The 16,260-nt window shown below is 44.2% G+C and overlaps 1 protein-coding gene across 2 annotated transcripts in view; it reads left to right on the forward strand.

Annotated features, from left to right (window-relative positions):
* col5a3a (collagen, type V, alpha 3a) overlaps window positions 1-16,260 on the forward strand; it is a 36,228-nt gene extending 19,968 nt beyond the window's left edge. For both annotated transcript variants that reach the window (XM_052049815.1, XM_052049816.1), the window contains exons 21-67: window positions 168-221; window positions 297-341; window positions 451-504; window positions 1,252-1,296; window positions 1,618-1,671; window positions 1,863-1,907; window positions 2,103-2,156; window positions 2,573-2,617; window positions 2,732-2,785; window positions 2,868-2,975; window positions 3,247-3,300; window positions 3,558-3,611; window positions 3,718-3,762; window positions 3,954-4,007; window positions 4,162-4,206; window positions 4,343-4,396; window positions 4,507-4,560; window positions 4,724-4,777; window positions 4,852-4,959; window positions 5,238-5,327; window positions 5,431-5,484; window positions 5,587-5,694; window positions 5,790-5,897; window positions 6,112-6,165; window positions 6,374-6,427; window positions 6,514-6,621; window positions 6,691-6,744; window positions 8,530-8,583; window positions 9,511-9,564; window positions 9,629-9,682; window positions 9,771-9,878; window positions 9,967-10,020; window positions 10,401-10,454; window positions 10,540-10,593; window positions 10,694-10,747; window positions 10,839-10,946; window positions 11,039-11,092; window positions 11,250-11,303; window positions 11,363-11,470; window positions 11,826-11,879; window positions 11,969-12,004; window positions 12,334-12,387; window positions 12,472-12,748; window positions 12,973-13,085; window positions 13,164-13,232; window positions 13,318-13,551; window positions 14,262-16,260. In XM_052049815.1, the coding sequence (XP_051905775.1) occupies window positions 168-221; window positions 297-341; window positions 451-504; window positions 1,252-1,296; window positions 1,618-1,671; window positions 1,863-1,907; window positions 2,103-2,156; window positions 2,573-2,617; window positions 2,732-2,785; window positions 2,868-2,975; window positions 3,247-3,300; window positions 3,558-3,611; window positions 3,718-3,762; window positions 3,954-4,007; window positions 4,162-4,206; window positions 4,343-4,396; window positions 4,507-4,560; window positions 4,724-4,777; window positions 4,852-4,959; window positions 5,238-5,327; window positions 5,431-5,484; window positions 5,587-5,694; window positions 5,790-5,897; window positions 6,112-6,165; window positions 6,374-6,427; window positions 6,514-6,621; window positions 6,691-6,744; window positions 8,530-8,583; window positions 9,511-9,564; window positions 9,629-9,682; window positions 9,771-9,878; window positions 9,967-10,020; window positions 10,401-10,454; window positions 10,540-10,593; window positions 10,694-10,747; window positions 10,839-10,946; window positions 11,039-11,092; window positions 11,250-11,303; window positions 11,363-11,470; window positions 11,826-11,879; window positions 11,969-12,004; window positions 12,334-12,387; window positions 12,472-12,748; window positions 12,973-13,085; window positions 13,164-13,232; window positions 13,318-13,551; window positions 14,262-14,408 (3,504 nt within the window). In that variant the 3' untranslated portion in view covers window positions 14,409-16,260. The remainder of the gene's footprint in view (window positions 1-167; window positions 222-296; window positions 342-450; window positions 505-1,251; window positions 1,297-1,617; window positions 1,672-1,862; window positions 1,908-2,102; window positions 2,157-2,572; window positions 2,618-2,731; window positions 2,786-2,867; window positions 2,976-3,246; window positions 3,301-3,557; window positions 3,612-3,717; window positions 3,763-3,953; window positions 4,008-4,161; window positions 4,207-4,342; window positions 4,397-4,506; window positions 4,561-4,723; window positions 4,778-4,851; window positions 4,960-5,237; window positions 5,328-5,430; window positions 5,485-5,586; window positions 5,695-5,789; window positions 5,898-6,111; window positions 6,166-6,373; window positions 6,428-6,513; window positions 6,622-6,690; window positions 6,745-8,529; window positions 8,584-9,510; window positions 9,565-9,628; window positions 9,683-9,770; window positions 9,879-9,966; window positions 10,021-10,400; window positions 10,455-10,539; window positions 10,594-10,693; window positions 10,748-10,838; window positions 10,947-11,038; window positions 11,093-11,249; window positions 11,304-11,362; window positions 11,471-11,825; window positions 11,880-11,968; window positions 12,005-12,333; window positions 12,388-12,471; window positions 12,749-12,972; window positions 13,086-13,163; window positions 13,233-13,317; window positions 13,552-14,261) is intronic.

Genomic DNA, 16,260 nt, shown 5'->3' on the forward strand with positions numbered 1-16,260 from the left:
GTTGGTTTCATTTTTTTTTTTTAAGCACACAAATATACATGTGCAAATACAAGATGAAATAAATGTGATGTTATCTCTTTTTACATTTGAGTAGCTTCAGATTTTCAGAGCAGTGTTCCTCGCATCCTGTCATAATATCCGCAAATAAACTGATGTTGTGCATCCAGGGTGCGCGGGGTCTTGTTGGGCCGAGAGGGCCACCGGGACCACCTGGCCAACAGGTAAGTCAAAATCGCTTCCATTTGGAAAGCAGTATACATTTTTTTTTAAATTATATCAATGATTTCTGTTTTTAGGGTGTCCAAGGAACAGACGGGCCCCAGGGGTCAAAGGGAAACCAGGTCAGGCTGTTATATTGAGTCAAAAACATTCTTTTTTTCCCCCAGATTGTTTCCTTTTACCTTTATAACTGATGATGTTTATAAAATCAATTTTGATGCTTGTTTATAGGGTCCGCACGGAGAAATAGGACCTGCGGGGCAACAAGGAAATCCTGGACCACAGGTACTGAGAATTACCAAAAATCCAGACGTGTCTTTTGAGTATTCGAAAATTTGAATAAAACCACACATCCCGTTTGTTCACTTCCTCAACACTTGCCATAAAGAAGTTGTCTCTGTGGCTGCCCTTTTCATATCTTCATTTTCCCCACTGTTTTTCATTAAAATTATTTTGATAAGCCCCTTCTTCGCTCCTTCACAACTATAATACAAAATCTGTTGTCAGTCTCATCTGTAATTTTCCAGTAATATATATATTTTTAAATAACAATGCATAGATCAACAAAGTTTTACAACAACAAAAAATCATTTAAACCAGAGAGGCTTATAAAAATTTTTGTTGTTGCGCTGATACTGAATCTGCACTTTTATTTATTTTTTTTGCTATAGCACATCAGGTTTTTATATTCAGAACAATAATATTGTAATATATTTATGAATCAAGAATTACATTGCATAGTAAAATCCGAACTGTGCCGATAATGGGCTGAAACAAAAACATAAAGGCACTTATTAAATCAGTATAACAAATTTAGGGACACATCTCTTGATTCCAATTTGCTGTCGACCAGTGCAACAATTATAAAACCAACGTGTAGCTAAAACCACTTCAAGTTCGGATTTGACATGTTTTCCATTTCAATACGCCGTCTACTTAATATTCCGGACTCACGCACACACACAAATATCTCAACTCATCTCTCCCATATCTTGCGACATTTCACCTAACTGATGCTTTGCTCTGGCACAGGGATTGCCCGGCCCCCAGGGTCCCATCGGGTTGCCGGGAGAGAAGGTGGGTTGCTTTTTCTCTCACTTATTCCCAGAATCAAACCCGTGTGACCTTGTGAGCCATCACCGCACTCGCCCGCGGGGAGGGGAACAGAACAACTCACCTAGTGCTGGCTCCGTGTGTGATAGAATTAACACAGACAGGAAATCAATCCCAAAGAAAAAATAAATAAAATACGCAGGCGCGCCGACGTTAAGGACGGCCTCGGCCTTTGTGCATCTAGAGGCTGGACTGATAAAATCACAAGACCGGGACCGAGTCACTGTTAATATTTGTGTGTTTGATTGATTCATTGCACGTGTGATGCTATTCTGTCCAATACAGGGTCCGCAGGGGAAACAAGGCATGCAAGGACTACCGGGCATTGATGGACAACCTGTAAGTATGCACGAAGATGCATTGCATCCATGGATGTAACTATAGTGCATTGATGAACGGCGACACTGTTCAATACAATGAAAGGGAGTCAAGATAAAATGCTTCAAGTAGGCACATGCCGCAATTAAGCGCAATGACAGCGTATTTACAATGGCGCTAACTCGAGCTGATATCCCGTTCTCTTCCTGCAGGGTCACCCAGGAAGAGAAGGACCCCAAGGAGAGAAAGGCACCCAAGTGGGTAACAGCACATCACAAGCTTGTTCTACGCTCGTCTCGGCCCAGGAATGACAAACTCTGTGTCTTCCCCTTATTTACAACTTGGAAATGTCATTCTCTTTGTAACCTGCAGGATAGGATGCAATAGCTAAATGTGATGCTACGCTCATTAAAATGCTGATCGCTGCTGTAAATACGATATGTCATATACAGGGAATGCCAGGAGTCCAGGGGCCGATCGGGTACCCGGGGACCCGCGGCGTCAAGGTGAGATAATGGACGCAATAATAATGACTGTGCTATTTATTTTACCACCACCCCCCCCCCCAAGTCATTTTTTCACACATATAAACATTTTGTATTTGAGTGACAGGTGATAGTTGGAGGCATTGCCAAAATGGCAATCAAATCAGGTTAATGCACAAGGAATACTGGACAGTGGCACCGATTAGTTACCAAACCTGGCTCAAAAATTGACCAAATACCAACCAAAAGCTTTTAAAAATAATCAGTGAAGCACCTAATGGAGAGCCGGTGAATTTGGCTTTGGGGGTGGGGGAACAATGCAATGCTTTCAATTAGATGGATGGAAGATTAAGATTGCTTGTGCAAGTTTGTGACAATTATGATTTTTATATTATTATTATATATTATTATATATTAAAAATATATATTTATTTTAGGGAGCAGATGGCATCAGAGGCCTAAAGGGTTGCAAAGGAGAGAAGGTAAGTTAGACTTTGGTCTGCTTGCTTTAAACCAGTTCGGCGATATCCTTCAGATTTATGACGACAATACAGCGACTCAGTTACCAGTCAAGATCTCACTTGTGCCCTCATTAGGGAGAGGATGGCTTCCCTGGCTTCAAAGGTGACATGGGCCTCAAGGGAGACAGTGTAAGAGCATCCTTATAACTCCCCCAACTTCTTTTATACACATCTGCAAAACAAACGTTTAGTTTTTTTTTTAACCATTTAGGGAGACAGTGGGCCTCCAGGTCCTCGTGGAGAGGACGGAACAGAAGGCCTAAAGGGCCAACACGGAGCCATGGGGGATTTAGGACCTCCTGGGATCGCTGGAGAGAAGGTATATCAACTCGTTTCACAACAAGCAGCACTTTGGCAGATAATGAACAATTCTTCACGAAAGAGGCTTCAAGCGGTTTAATGCCACTCCTAGTTGAAGTTACACATAAAACAAAGAGAGGCTCCATAGCTTCATGCTAACAAAACATGCTACCTGCGACAGATGGGCTAACGAATAGTATCTACGTGGTAGTGTTGTAACGCTTAAGGCAAAAAAAATATCACTGACTTTATATTTTTAATCTAGGATCGTCTTGTTTGTTTTTTCATAGGGTCAACTCGGAGTGCCAGGACTGCCTGGATACCCAGGACGTCAAGGGTCAAAGGTAATTGCTTCTTGATGAAGCTCAGTGTTATACCCGTTCGTACCTTTCTTTGTTTGGTTAAACACAAAATGATGATAAACGACGTCTTCAAATTGGCTATTCTATTAATGGGTCTTCAGGCCTGCGTATTCATCAAATGCTGATGAATGAGAGTATATTAAAGCTGCGTTTTGTATTCGATTAGCTCTAATTTGATACATTTGTTAATTATGCAATAATGAGACGCTGAACCGTTTAACGCCCACGCGCCTCCCCAGGGATCCATTGGCTTTCTTGGGGCAGGAGGACCCCCAGGAGAGAAAGGACGAAGGGTAAGGGGACTTCCATTCATTGAAATTCACATCCTATAGCTTTGAATATAAATCTGTATGCACAATAAAAAAGAAAAAGAAAAAACACATTAACTTCTGAATTTAGGGTCCAGCTGGCCAACCTGGATCCGGAGGTGAAAGAGGTCCTAACGTGAGTACAGAAATGTTTATTGACCCTTTATGCACTATAATGACCTCATTCAAAATGACTAAGATTAGCTTATGATAGTAGGGTGGCGGCATTTTCAATCGAATTGTATTGAATTTACTTCCATATTCCGTATTTTGCCACCGTGATATAAATTATTCACGTGCTTATTAGCCTTTTGTTTTTGCCGACAGGGAGCCCGAGGAGGAAGAGGAGCAAGAGGTCCCACGGGGAAGCCTGGAGAAAAGGTGATGGGGGCTCAAGAAAAACAAAACGAACCAAAGACAAACATTCCATCAACTTACTTTGTCAAAAATATAGCTTCACATTTACATACTGCAATTATAATTATATAGTAAGGAGAAAAAATACAGAAACTTTGAGCAATTTTTTGGTTGTTAGGGTTCGTCCGGACAAGATGGCCCTCAAGGATCCCCTGGAGAACAGGTAACTTCTTGACACATGGGCAGTGGCTTGGCTTTAATACTCGTGTGTCAAACTGGAGTTGCAAAGCCTCCAGAAAACACAATGATTGGCTGAAATTGCTTTCGAAATTTTATTTATGCTTGATTTTATTTCTTAGGGTCCTCAAGGCCCACAAGGAATGCATGGTGCAACAGGACCAAAAGGACCAAGTGTGAGTGGAACTTTCAGTGAAGTTATTCTTCTTTTATGTTACCATTTTAGAATAAATTTAGTATTACGTTTTGTTTTTGTTGTTTTTAACACAAGATACTATTTGTTTAGGGTCCACCTGGAAAAGATGGAGTTCCCGGTCATCCTGGCCAGAGAGGGGAACCAGTAAGTCATTTACTATTCCATTACATCCACATTGTATTCATGCTTTATATTGTTGCCCTCAGACCCCAACAATAAATTGCCAAAGAGCCATCGAGTCATATAGTCACCATAACACAGCGGGTGAAACAAAAGTCATGACACTCTAAATATTCTTTCCTATCAGGGATTCCAAGGCAAAAATGGTCCCCCTGGTCCCCCGGGTGTTGTCGGACCACAGGTGAGAGGATTTAATGCCACTCTTCCTTTCGCCCTTTCAAATCAATAATGAAATTGTCCGAATGTCCCCTTTAGGGTAAGACCGGTGAAACGGGGCCAAATGGTGACAGGGGCCATCCAGGCCCACCAGGCCCACCGGGCGAGCAAGGATTACCTGGATCGGCGGGAAAGGAGGGAGCCAAGGTGAGTAGTTTTCATTGTGTTGTCAGGAACATCATTACTTTGCGGTCCTGTCCTTTCATTTTTAGTCCAAGGACGTGATCAACACTTTTGAAACATTATCTTATCAACTGTTAGCATACTAGCTTTGAATTTTACCGGTAGTAACGGATAGAAAGCTCGCAGAAAAGATTTGTATTATTTCCTTCGTATGATTCCCCAGTTGATGTGATGACTCCGCACATGGCTGCTTTCCACTCTCAACTCATTTGAGTTCTGTTTTGTGTTAATGTGCTTTCCAGGGGGACCTGGGCCCACCGGGAGCACCGGGAAAGAGTGGCCCTGTAGGGATCCAGGGATTTAGGGGAAGCAGAGGCCTCCCTGGTGCACCGGTATTACAAACATTCTGCTGAGCTTTGTAGCATTTGGCTTGATGTCACAATGCTGAAATTAAAAGAGCTCGATTATGAAGTTTATTTGCATCTTCCCCCCCAGGGTCCTGCAGGCTTAAAAGGAGGAGAGGGTGTACCTGGAATTGCGGGACTCATTGTAAGTCGGATTTTGTGCTGGTTCGCTTCATTCCGTTTCCTTACAACTTCTCCAATTTAACTCTGAACGACATCATTTCTCCACCTCTTGTGACCCCCCAAGGGTGCCACCGGAGAGCGGGGTCCTGCAGGGTCAGCGGGTGGGATTGGGCTGCCAGGACGGCAAGGCAGTCTGGGCCCCGCGGGGCCAATAGGAGAGAAAGGCGAACCAGTAAGACGCCAAACATTCCGAATTGAGTTTACACTACCATTCTGATCCAATGTGTGAGGATCACCAACGATGATATGTGCTTTCTTTGTCCCAAGGGAGACAAAGGATCCACCGGGCCAGCTGGGCACGATGGGACACAAGGACCCGTTGGACTTCCAGGACCCGTGGGACAACATGGGCCTCCAGGAGAGGACGGAGACAAGGTAATCGACACCGAAAGATACAAGGATATACTTTGGGTGCCATGACTCAAAACTTGGATAGTATCCTCAAAGATTCAATAGTTACACGGAGTTCAAAATTAGCAGAAAATCCGAATATCGAATAGCTCCAGGGACAAGAAAGTAACTACTCCACTAGCCTTCTTAATGACAATGAAGATCCTGTACGCTGACGCGAGTGCATCTGTCACCGTAGGGTGAGACAGGAGGACCCGGCCAGAAGGGAAGCAAGGGAGACAAAGGAGAAGCAGTGAGTGTGAATCCCATTTCAATAATTTCAATATGATGCAAGAGCCCTGTGTCAGCGGGAGGCAGAAGACATCCTGGCTCATAATTGGGTTTTGGCTAATTCATTATGATAACCGTTTGTCTGTACAATGCACCCCGCCGGGATAATGAGCAGATGGCTTTTAATCATGTCTTCAGTGAAAGTATTTAACAGTCAGTCTGCTTTTTAGGGACCCCCAGGACCTATTGGCATTCAAGGACCCGTGGGCCAGCCAGGAATGACTGTAGGGCAGCATAGCGCACAATATACTGCAAGAATATGCGTCCGGGGAGGATCCTGGCAGTGTTGATCCGGCTTTGTGTGTTTCAGGGGGCAGATGGCGAGCCGGGGCCTCGTGGGCAGCAGGGAATGAATGGAGCCAAAGGAGACGAAGGACTGAGAGGCTTTAAGGGAGCAACGGGTCCCACGGGCCTACAGGTAAAAAAGGCAACGGAATTCCGTACTAAAGACCCAATCATGAATTCAAATCCCGGTCTTTCTGTGCAGGGAATGCCAGGACTGGCGGGGGAGAAAGGGGAAAGTGGACATGTGGGCTCTCTGGTGAGTACAACGGATAAAATATTTTTGGGATGGGATTGAAGAATCGATAAACTATTGTTTAGTTTGGTTCTGCATCTTTATTATGGGCCGGTGTTAGACTAGATATGGCACAAATCAAAACACTCCCTCAGCCTCTCTTTGTGTCGGCCCCAACGTCATCTTTTCATTTGAAATATTTGAAGGCACTGTCTCTCTCCGGGTCTTTTTCTTTTTTTTTTGATGAGGTGATGTCCCTGTGTATGCCAAGTGAGCTCTGTTTGGAGCGGATTACCGTGCACAGTAATCTGCATCTGTGATGATCTGATCAACATGAGTGTTTGAATTTGATTGTCCAGCGCGTCTTTTTTATTTATTTTTTATCTATTTTTTGTTCAAGGCGATGTCTCCTTTTATTTTATTATTCACAACAACAAAAAAATGGAGGCACGCTATCCATCTTTTATTCTGTCTATTCAGTGGTTTAAAATGATATACAAAAGGATTCTGATGTCAGACGAAATATTTATGACAATGAATGCATTTCTGCTTTTCTTAAATGACAGGTTGTGCCCTTGGCAACATGCATTACCCCGGGTAGATTAACCTGCGTATGGTTGATGCAAGATGGCAGGCTGAAGAGCACAACTGCTTTTGCTTCACTGATCTATCGGGACACCGCACGGGCAAACCAGTATAAAAAAAAAAAAACGATGAAAAGTACTCTACTGGAGAAAACAAGCTAAGGTCAGCCTAGTGCAATAGCTTCACAATTCAAACAAATGCTTCATGTGAGCATCGATGCCAGCGTAACACGTAAAAATTGGGTCTACTAAAGCATCTTACCCTTCATCAACGTAAAATGTGACTTTATTTGGAAATAACAGGACTCCACTATGCACCGAGCCTCCATGTGTCGTCACAAACGTGACCAAAAGAGTAAAATACAGATGCAGAAAGACACTCTGACTGAAAGGAGGGTTCACTTTGGTGAAAGTGGAAAAAAAGATGAGATAGCAGCGACAGAGAGGAAGCAGCCGAGCAATGGAGTGGAAGGAAGAGGCGGGCCGGGCCGCTGACTGCGAGGAAGGAAGGAAGACTCCGTGACAGCTGCTAATCAGATTAGCCTCAGCCTTGGCTGACTAATGAGCATCCTCCTTTGTGACAGTCATCTCGGTACGCCGCCAACCATGAACACACGCTCCGTGAGATTCTCTATGGCCACTCGGTTTCCGCGGCCAGATTATGTGGCGACATGGAGCCAAAACAGAAAGGCAGAGTCACAGAGCAGGAGGCTGCCAAGGACACTTGCGATACGTTCATGAATGTCTGACTGTTACAGATCAGGACTTGTCACCGGTATGTCCTCACTGGATGGACGTGTGTGTTTCATCCTGTCCTCAGCTAGCTAGTGTTCCTTTCCGTTTGGACATCACACTTTCCCTTATGTTTACTCAACGGAAACACAGTAGGGGATTCATCGCCTGGCACTTCTCCAGCGCGCCATTGAGCAGTCCGATCACGTTCTGACTGACTGTTGGTTCAGAGAATACGGTCCTGTTCATAACAGCTTTGTTATTACGAAGAAGAAAGGGAAAGATAGTGGCGGCACGGGCAAATGAGGAAAAAGTCTGTGCGGGGGAGGCTAACGACCTGCCTGGATGTGTGTATCGTGTCGCTAACGTTATGATATCCAGGGGACTTTTTGTGCTCTTCGAGCAAGGTCACGTGTAGTTTGATTGATGCGATATTGTTTTGTTTTTTCAGCAATAAGACGCTGATGAAAATATGTGATTTCTTTCTTCTCAGGGGCCCCCAGGACAGCACGGACCCCGAGGCTCCCAGGGGCTAATTGGTGCTGAGGTAGAGGGACCCTCATATTTTTGTTATTGCATCACAATAGCAGATTTGGACCACTTCTCTCTTATAAAAACCTCAATACAGAGAGTCCCCCTGTCACGGTGGTACTGACATTCCAAGCGGTGTGCAAAGAACTAGTTTGCGCAGAATTTGTTGTCACACGGCACTCGAAGGCATGTTCGCTTACTGTAGTTCTGAGTTTACCGGGTTGGTTAATGGTACACGTTCTGAGTTGCGTACAAATTCAGTTTATGTCACAGCAACATCAAAAAATGTATTGCTTGGCTGTTAAGCACATGCAAAACCAACTACATCTGGAAAAGGCAACTCGGGAACCCAAAAATATGAACGAAACTGAAAACAGGTTTTCCATATAGCCTTGAATTGATAATCAGATACTTGACACTTACAAAAAAACAGTATTTGAGGGTGCACATAAAATGCGGCCAGAGTTTCCGTGTTATCTATAGTTCAGCGCACCACATGCAACGTATGATGATCTGTACAGCAGTTTGTGGTATTGTCATTTCGACACCCCCCCCCCCCCCCCCACCAGCCCCTGATCTACCTATGAGACTTGAATTATTCACGCAGTATAAAGATTCCCACAGACAGTTACATTTGAAGCTTCATGAATCATTTACAACTGTTTGACTGTCAACCTTGAGAGGCGGTTATATTTATCCGGGTAATGGCTGTCCATCTGCATACAGTGTTCTCACTCTGCTCAATTATTCAACATTCAAGTGCAGGACGCCATGATCCATAAATGGACTGATACGTGCTCAAGTGGAATACCGCAGGGGCATTCCATATTGTATTCTTTTCAGCAAAAAGGACTGCTAACAAACGGGAGCTTTTTTTGTGTGACATCAAATCAAAATGTTAAAGCTATCCATGGTTCTTATTTGGAGATGTTTTGTCTTTCAGGGCACAGCTGGAATGCCAGGCGGAGTTGGTCAACCTGGACCGACTGGGGAGAAGGTCGGCATGTCCCTTTAGTAATAACACAAATCCTGACATGTTCCCAGCGTGTTTTCTCTTCTAGGGTGAGGACGGCGAGGCCGGTAATCCAGGACTAGTTGGAAAGCCTGGCCCCGCTGTGAGTCAATACTGGCCCTTCCTTAACCATACCTCAATTTTTACTTCTCTCCTCGTAGCTTTTGTGACACGCTTGGCGGATGTTTCAGGGCATTAAAGGAGACATAGGGGAGAAGGGCGATGCTGGAGCATCTGGTGCGGCAGGTCCTCCAGGAATTAGAGGACCACCGGGAGAGGATGGACCCAAGGGCAATATTGTTCGTTTGATTTATCACATTACCATCGATATGATGAAGTAAACCAATCATGTCCATTGCTGTTTTACTGACTGATCTGCCTCCCAAGGGCCCTGTTGGATTCCCAGGAGATACGGGACCACCTGGAGAAACTGGTGTCACTGTAAGCAACTGTACATATTCCATTGACAATATATGTACAATAAGGTACTCTGTTGGAGTACCTGGTCATACTGAATTCCTACATCAGTGTAGACCACCTCTGATATCTAATTGGCCAATTTATCATGAGCTCTTCATTGCAACATGAATATTTTCTTATAATGTTGGCGTACCTCAAAGCTGCAGTATTATACACCACAGTTTCCATGTTGCAACAGGCTTCGTCGTTTTCTCACTTGCCCATCAGCCTCCTCTCAAATAAAAATAGTCTCCCAGCAATGGTCAACAGTCACATACAAATACAGGAGACCTTCATGTTAGCAGGAATGGTTGCCTATGATTCCTGCAATCAGTTATACATAATTATTTTTTGTTATTTAGGGACAAGATGGTGGACCTGGGCCTAAAGGTGATGACGGAGAAACAGGCAAAGCGGTAAGTTGCTTGGGGGAAGTATTGACTTGGACCTGTGTTTTGTCGCACCAACTTTTTGTAATCAAATTACTATCATCATCTTCAGGGAGCCCCAGGAGCCTCTGGAGAGCCAGGTCCTCCAGGACCTCCGGGACGGAGGGTGAGATTAATGTTTCATACGCGTGTGTATTTTGTACATGCACACATGCTAAACAAGTTGAGACTTCTTTCCATCAACAAATTTGAATTTGCAACCCCAGGGTCACATGGGCGCCGCAGGACTTGAAGGCAAGCAAGGAATGAAAGGGGCCAAGGTGAGCATTGATGGTTTTGCGCTCAGTGGTCAACGATTTTGATATGTTACGTTCATCTACGCATGTATTCTTTTTCTCTTTTGATCGGTAGGGAACAACAGGTAGCCAGGGCCCAGTGGGTAAGACGGGCCCTGTGGGGGCGCAAGGTCATTCAGGGAGGTCTGGCCCAGATGGACTTCACGGCATCCCAGGCCCCGCGGTCAGTACACAATTGGATGTGGCAGAAAACAATTGATGGTCTGGTTCCATCTCTCTTGAACTCTATTTTGTATTTATTCCTTTGGCCTCCAGGGTGAGCAAGGGTTAACTGGTCCACAGGGACAAACCGGACCACCTGGGCCAATGGTGAGCGCCTTAAATTGAGCTTGTAATGGAGTTAATGAATTGAGAGGCAATTCAGAATGCTTTCTGGGAAATGGCGTCATCCCTAGTTGAATCAATGTCCCCAATTTGAATCTGCATAATGGAACTGGCTAAGTACCGTGTCTGATAATGTTCACAGGGACCACCAGGGCTTCAAGGATTGAAGGGGGACCCTGGAATAGATGGAGAAAAAGTAAGTGCGTCTTTCTCCATGTTGCGGAGAACAAAGTTGATCCATGCGTCTGACTGCAGGGTCATGGTGGGCTACTTGGGCTCGTAGGCCCTCCTGGAGAACCTGGTGAGAAGGGGGACCGAGGCCTGCCTGGTATTGATGGAACACACGGGCCTAAAGGAGATGAGGTGTGAACGGTTGCAACGTTGCATATTCAATGATGCCTTGAGATACGAGTGAGCCAACTTACGAGTTTTTGGAGATACGAGTTTGTTTGCGAGCACAGACTTGACATATGAGCGTTGTATGGTGGCAGCTAGCTCAACTAGACTCAATAAGTAACCGGGTGGCAAATAGGGAACGATTCTTCCAAAAAAAGCTTAAAGCTGTTTCAGTGGCACTCCCAGCTGAAGTTTACTGTCAAACTAAACATCAAACTAGGAGAATGTCTAAACTGAGCCGATGTCCGTGTACGGTATACTGTGTTGCAATCACTCATGATAAAGTTCCCTAAAAGCACATTCTTGTACCATATATATTTAGGGCGTGACTGGCCCACCTGGTCCCACCGGACCACCAGGACCACCTGGTCTGTCAGTAAGTACATTTGGCAAAATGTGCGCTGAATTATTATCCAGTTCAATGCAACAATTATTATATTTTCACATTTCTTCTTCTGTTCATAGGGTGCTGGTGGAGAAAAAGGTTCCAAGGGCAACATGGTGAGTCAAGAAGAGAGCTTTCGTTCAAGTAGCTCTACAAGTGTTGCCGTGGACAAGAAACAAAGTTGATGTCAAGGGCTTAAATGGGGCACACATTATCATAAGCCCCCCACTGTGTTTACCTTGTAATAGGATTTTGTGTGTGTTTTTGACACCTGCTAGACTGTGTCTGGAGAGCAAAAAAAAAAATGCTCATCACTGACTGCAGATGCACACAGTTGCAAAATCTTGTCATGGAATATGTGCCTGGATAAAGCTGAGCGCTCTTAAAGACAGCCTGCAGGTGGCAAATAATTGCCACATGATATTCTCCCTCTTCTGTTCTGCAGGGTGCCATTGGTCCCAGAGGTGATCCAGGCCCTATTGGCTTTCCAGGACCCCCAGTCAGTACATGTGATAATTAGCATCATGGCCTCTTGGAGTAGTTCTTTTTTTTTGGGCTAATTTTTTGGCATGAAACCTTATAGGGACCCGCTGCTACAGTGGTGCAACCGTTGCCGATCCGGGACGGCAGGAAGAAGAAAAGACGAAACTCGTCGAGAGAGGAGGAGGCGCTTATCAATATGGAAGACTACCTGCAAGCAGACCAGCCTTTGGGAGGAGAGGATGGAATGGAAGAAGTCTTTGCAACCCTTTCATCCATGAAAACCGAGGTGGAGCTGATGAGGAGGCCCCTGGGGACCTTTGAGAGCCCGGCACGCACCTGCAAGGAGCTCATGATGGTTCAACCGGATTTCAAAGATGGTGAGGAAGCACCTAATTACCCTGGCTAGTCTGCTTTGTCTACTAAAGCTTTCAAGGTAGAAAGCCAAATGTTCCATAGCACAGATTACCGTGCCCCCCCCAAAATACTATGATGTCTTCTCATGTTATATAGAAATTGTGCAATTGTTGTATCGCTCGAAGTCTGCTAATTAGTTTTGAATGATGTCTCAATCAATTCCAACTCATCTGTGTGTCCTTCCTAGGAGACTACTGGATTGATCCTAACCAAGGATGCAACCGTGATGCCTTCAAGGTCTACTGCAACTTCACAGCTGGCGGAGATACCTGCCTAGACCCCGACGAGAAGATTGAAATGGTGAGTCTGTAACAGTGCAAACCGCATTAGCCTGCCAAAGCAACTCAGCCTATGATTGTGCCCTAAACTGGCGTTTAGGTGAAATTAGCGGGGTGGAGCAAAGAGAAACCAGGAGGATGGTACAGTCAATACAGAAGAGGCAGGAAGGTACAAATTGGATATGTTAACTTAAGATCGAACAATAGCTCTGGTCTGTCATCATAGCTAATGATTATGTGCCCCGACCCGGCAGTTCTCCTACATCGACATGGACGGCAACACCGTGCAAGTGGTCCAGCTGACCTTCCTCAAACTACTGAGCGCCACGGCCAAGCAGCGCTTCACATATATGTGCCAGAACTCAGCAGGGTGGTATGACAGCACGTCGCACTCCTACCGCCACGCTCTGCGCTTCCGGGCCGGCAATGACGAAGAGCTGACGCAGGCCACAAGCTCCTTCATCTACGCCGTGTACGACGGATGCCAGGTCAGTGCGGAGATTATCATTTCACATGATGTTTTTAAATCATCCATCTGGTTTCGAGGGCGCTTGCTCTCGTTACGTAGAGTAACAATTCTTGATATTAACTCTTTCATTCCACAAGACGTACTTGTACGTCTTTTTAAAATTAGGCCCCGCCTACCAAGGACGTACTTGTATGTCTGCGTGTTTTTTTTTGCGTCATAGAGAGGAGGAGCGTCTGAAGCAATCTGTGAATGAGAATAAGCCGTTTGCATCGTAAATCATGTCAAAAAGTGACCAGTAGGTGGCAGTGGTGCCTCATGTGATTGAAATGCATGCTTTTATAAAAAGCTCTTTTTCTCCGTTTTCTTTTGCCCAGGAATCACCATTTTCATGAAACTTAGCCATTTTGTAATGCCGATTGCTGAAGAATGGAAAAAGAACAAGATTTTCTTTCTGCTGAAAGAAGAGAGTCCAAACTTTACTTTGGTTGGCTCCATATATATAGCATTAGAACCAAATATTCTGTGGGCCTTGTAAAATCAGTCAAAATCCAGTAAAACGCTGGGATTGAGGGGGTTGCTCTAGTGATTTCTTTGTTCAAAAATAGGGCCATATTTTAAATTGACATTGCAGAAAGTAAACATTTGCTAATTGAGTATTTATTTTTTTTCAAATCCCAACCCAACCATTTTATAGGTCACGTAATAACCGTTTCGACATTTCTCTTTCAGGTACGTAAAGGTCAGGAAAGAACCATTCTGCAGATGGACTCCCCTTCAGCTGAGCTGCTGCCTATTATGGATGTGTCCGCAACAGACTTTGGCAACAGCAACCAAAAGTTTGGATTCCAAGTTGGACGTGTATGCTTCGCTAGCTGAACAGAACAACCACCACCAATAGGATTTTTTTTTCCTCAAGAAGACAACTGAACACTGCAAAACCAAAGGAAAGGCAGTTTTACCACTGCCCCCAGCAATATTTATTGTTATATTATGTTGTATATTATTTAAGACTTTCTTCAGAGCTCACGTTGGGAATTCCTTTGGCTTTACAACAAAGAAGAAGACATTCATCAGTTGCAACAAAGCACCAAAGGGAAAATAAGATGTGTTTATATGTTAGATTGTGTTGTTTTTTTGTTTGTTTTGTTTTTTCTTCGCTCGGCTTCCACTCCAAATGGTCCTGCGCAAGGATGAAGTTATGAGCTACGTAATGTTGTCAAAGACCGGCACTGAGCCATTTCCGAGATACATTCATTTGCATGCCACCGGGTTACAATACCGACAATTGCATCGTTGCGTCAAACTATCTGAGCATATTCATTCTACACGAGTACTATTCTTCATTTTCTCTTTGCGGGAGTGATGAATCGTTCCGTTTCCCCGTCAAGCGCAGTTTGCTAAACGTGATTAGCATTTAGTAGGTAGACGTGGGCTCAACATAAAACAGACACCAATCTGTGTTTCCACATGTACTGTAAATGTCTCCTCACTGTGAAGACATTCCAGGGCAACAAATAAGAGCAGGCCAATTAAAAAAAAAACGGGGCATCTCCGCCATGCTCCTTTACACCAAGCGACATGTCATGCAACTCCTGTCACTTTCGAGCCTCACTCGCAGGCATTTGTTTCGCCGTTTTATTTATATGTTGAAATATGAACGTGTTATTTGCTCTTTGCCGGTGCTGTTTTTTTATTATTATTTTTGCCTCTGTGGGCTGGATTACAGAATGAATTGGGGGGGGGGAGGGTGCGCCTTCAGCAGAAAGAATCACCCTCTGAGGCAGGCCGGGGACGACTGCTGAAGGAGAAGGGGTTGCATATCTTCTGGCTGATTGTGCCAATTTCACAGGGCCGGCGGAGGTCGCTGGGGACATCTCAGTTCAGTGTGTTGTTTGCAGCTTGAAAAGGAAACTCCACTCTTGCATTGAAGTTGTCTTGTACTATTTGATAAGTATGAAAACCGAGCTGAGGCGACACTAAAAGCAGGGCCCGACTGATCAATGGTTTGGCCGATTTAATCAGGTGATATTCGCGACAGTATTTTTGCAGATTACAAAAAAAAAAATCCCATTACAACATACAACATAGATAATCACATTCAAATGTCTCCCCCCCACCCCCAAAAAAAATACTGAAGGTTAAGTTAATACTACATTGTCAAATTACTGTTTTTCATGCTTTTATAGTTGTAAGCATTACGAGACCAAAAACAAAGTTGTCGGAATCGGCAGCAATCTGGAAAAAAAATCAATTTCGGTCGGGCCCAAATTAAGTGTGCCTACACTGAAAAAATTGTTTTTGTTTAATTTCCTCAATTGTATTTCGTTCATTGGTTGCATGATATAAACCCATCCGGATCCAGATACGTTTAGTTTTTTTTCTGTCGAATATACAGAAAATTGAGCACAGTGGGGTTTTTTTCACTGTATGCATCTCAGTTCAGTGTTACATCAGGTGAGCAATACATATTAATGTCTTCAAATGAACAAATGGTGCTATATCATGTTTTGGGACGTCAAATTGTGCATTCAGCCTGGCTGATTGGAAATATACAGTACGTGTCCTATGGTCCTACTCTGTTACACCTCCTCTGTATTTTTTTTTAGGGTGATTTTCCATACTGTACAATTATTCATCAGATTTTGCAATGTTATTTTGAAGCGAACATAAATGTATTTGTCAGACAAACCAAAATAAATAATGCCGTGAATAAAGGCGGAGGGGAAAA

This window comes from Hippocampus zosterae, chromosome 17 (assembly GCF_025434085.1).
Source record: "Hippocampus zosterae strain Florida chromosome 17, ASM2543408v3, whole genome shotgun sequence".
Classification (NCBI taxonomy): Eukaryota; Metazoa; Chordata; class Actinopteri; order Syngnathiformes; family Syngnathidae; genus Hippocampus; species Hippocampus zosterae.